Source organism: Ipomoea triloba, chromosome 10 (assembly GCF_003576645.1).
Source record: "Ipomoea triloba cultivar NCNSP0323 chromosome 10, ASM357664v1".
Taxonomy (NCBI): domain Eukaryota; kingdom Viridiplantae; phylum Streptophyta; class Magnoliopsida; order Solanales; family Convolvulaceae; genus Ipomoea; species Ipomoea triloba.
Window position 1 is genome coordinate 19,326,692 of NC_044925.1, and position 2,819 is coordinate 19,329,510.

Sequence of the window (2,819 nt, forward strand, 5' to 3'; positions counted from 1 at the left end):
GCTAATTGAACAACTACACTAGTTTCTTGCAAAGAATTCATGTTTAAAGATTGATAAATAGAAAATGGCATAACATTTATTGATGCTCCTAAATCTAACATAGCACGCTTAATCTTTTTATTACCAATTATACAGGGTAGGGTGAACATACCTGGATCCTTGCACTTTCTAGGAAGATCATTGCTTATCATGGCTGAAACATTCTTACCCAGTATGATTTTCTCCTTGCTCTTCAACTTCCTCTTACTGGTACAAAGTTCTTTTAGAAACTTTGCATACTTCGGAATTTGCTTTACGGCTTCTAGCAAGGGGATGTTGATTTCCACCTTTCTAAAGGTTTCCAGAATTTGATTTTCGTGTTCTTCTTCTTTTGATTTTGCTAACCTTGAAGGAAAAGGGGGTAGAGATGAATTATATTGACCAACAGAGGATTCAGAACTTACCTTGGAATTTTTATTGGCTATAGACTCATTTTCCTCCTTTGATTTTTCTTCGTTTTCCTCTTCCACTGGTAATGGGGATTCTGGCTGAAGTTGCTTACCACTTCTCAATGTGATTGCACTCACATTTTCCTTGGGGTTCACCTCCGTTTGTGATGGTAATTTCCTTGAAGCTTGAGCTTCCAACTTGCTAACAGAAGTGGCTAATTGGGAAATTTGATTGCCCAATTGTTGAATACCTGCACTTGTTTCTTGTTGAAACTGTTGAGTGTTATTAGCAAGTGCTTTAACAATTTCATCTAAAGACATACCAGAATTTGAAGCTTGGGGTTGAGATTGTTGAGGCGCTTGGAATTGTCTGAAATTCTGATTCTGAAACCTTGGTTGCACCCCTTGATTCCCATAACTCAAGTTTGGATGATCTCTCCATCCGGGATCATACTGGTTTGAAAAGGGATCATATCTTCGATTGGGTTGACCAGAAAATCCCCCGATTGCATTCAACTCTTGACTTGGATTTTGCAGTGTCGGGCACATGTCTGTGGGATGTCCAACAAATGAACATATTCCACATGCTCCTGTGGATTGCATTTCCCCTACAGCCATTTGACGCACAAGAGTAGTTAAATCTGAAATTTTATTTTCAAGTTGAGAAGAACTTACCTCATTAACTCTACGGATTGACCCATCCGCTCGTGTCCCATATTGTTGAGAGTTTTTTGCCATGGTTGATATTAGTTGTCTAGCATCCGTGGGTGTCTTGTCAACCAATGAACCACCGCTGGCTGCATCCACCATACTTCTATCCATAGGTAACAACCCTTCATAGAAATATTGTATTAGGTGTTGTTCTGAGATTTGATGGTGTGGACAACTAGAACACAACCCTTTGAACCTTTCCCAATACTCAAACAATGTTTTCCCTGTACATTGCCTTATCCCATATATTTCCTTCCTTATATTAGTCGCCTTAGATGCAGGAAAGAATTTTTCTAGAAATAACTTTTTCACATCATTCCACGTAGTAACTGACTCAGGGGGAATATTATAGAGCCAATCTTTTGCTTTATCCTTTAATGAAAATGGAAAAGCTCTAAGGGTTATGTGCTCATCAGTCACCCCACGTGGCTTCATACCTGCACAAACAACTTGAAACTCTTTCAAGTGTTTATGTGGGTCTTCACCAGCCAAACCTCGGAAAATAGGGAGTAAATGAATCAAACCAGATTTTAAAGCAAAATCAACCTCAAGATTCGGTACTGTTATACATAGAGGTTGTTGGTTTAGATCCGGTGTAGCTAACTCCCTAAGTGTTCTATTGTTTTGTTCGGCCATTTTACTTACAACCTCCTCGTTTATTGGATCACAGGTTGAATTTACTTCTTCAGAGCTCGATGAGCTATTTCTTTGCTTTGTTTCCTTCCTTAGTTGCCTCGCAACTTTCTCAATTTCAGGAATGTATTGTAATTCTCCTGAATGAGAAGAACGAGTCATGCAACACTAAGGATAACAAAAGCAATGAAAATTAATAATTCAAGAAACAATTTTTAGTTCCCCGGCAACGGCGCCAAATTTTGGCAGGGTTGTCGAAGCCCTACAAAATTAATACTGGCTCACTCCACTAATTTGTAGTAGTGGCAAGACCAGGTCGAATCCCAAGAGAACTAATGAGTCTCGTTTCTCAAATTAAAAGAACTTAGAGTGGGAGAAATAATTTGAAATAAATAAGTAAATAAAGTAAACTGTAATCGTAAACAAGTTCAGGAATGTGGAATTCTGATTCAAGGAAAAAGAAATATTAAAGATGTGACTTAGATCATTGGCTCTTAAAAATAAAATGTCAATTCAAGCACGTAGCTAAAGACTAATTACGATAGCTACAACTAGCCTTTAATCTCCCTAAATTAATTGATTCAAACTAAGCATTCAAACCAACAATTGTTATTGAATAAACTGGGGACGATAGCGTTCCATATTCACTCAATAACATCATTACACTTAAATGGAAAATAACTAAGCCTAAATCATAGATTGAGATAGCTACAACCTGCAACTTAGTCTTCCAGTCCTTTATGTATTGATCACAATAACATAATTAATACAGGCTACAGAGTCTAATCGTTTATAACAATTACGGATCATAAACTCATAGATAGCAATATGAAAACAAGAATAAACTAAGTTGTCAATTTAATTCATTATCAGTCTTCCTGGAAAATTAACTTTAAAAGAACAGGAAGTACATGAATTCAACAAATTAATTGAAATCGAACCTCCCTAAATTCACAACTGAAATTTCAACTCCTTGAATCAAAATAAATAAAATCTAGCCAGACATGGAGAAAAAAGCTATTCTAAAATTCTAAGAATATGAAAGGA

At 36.6% G+C, this 2,819-nt stretch overlaps 1 protein-coding gene across 1 annotated transcript in view; it reads right to left on the reverse strand.

The window, feature by feature from the left end:
- Positions 1 to 1,934, reverse strand: part of LOC116033267 — a 6,870-nt gene extending 4,936 nt beyond the window's left edge. The window contains exon 1 of the mRNA XM_031276021.1: positions 152 to 1,934. Coding sequence (XP_031131881.1) covers positions 152 to 1,934 — 1,783 coding nt within the window. The remainder of the gene's footprint in view (positions 1 to 151) is intronic.
- Between the last annotated feature and the right edge of the window lie 885 nt (positions 1,935 to 2,819).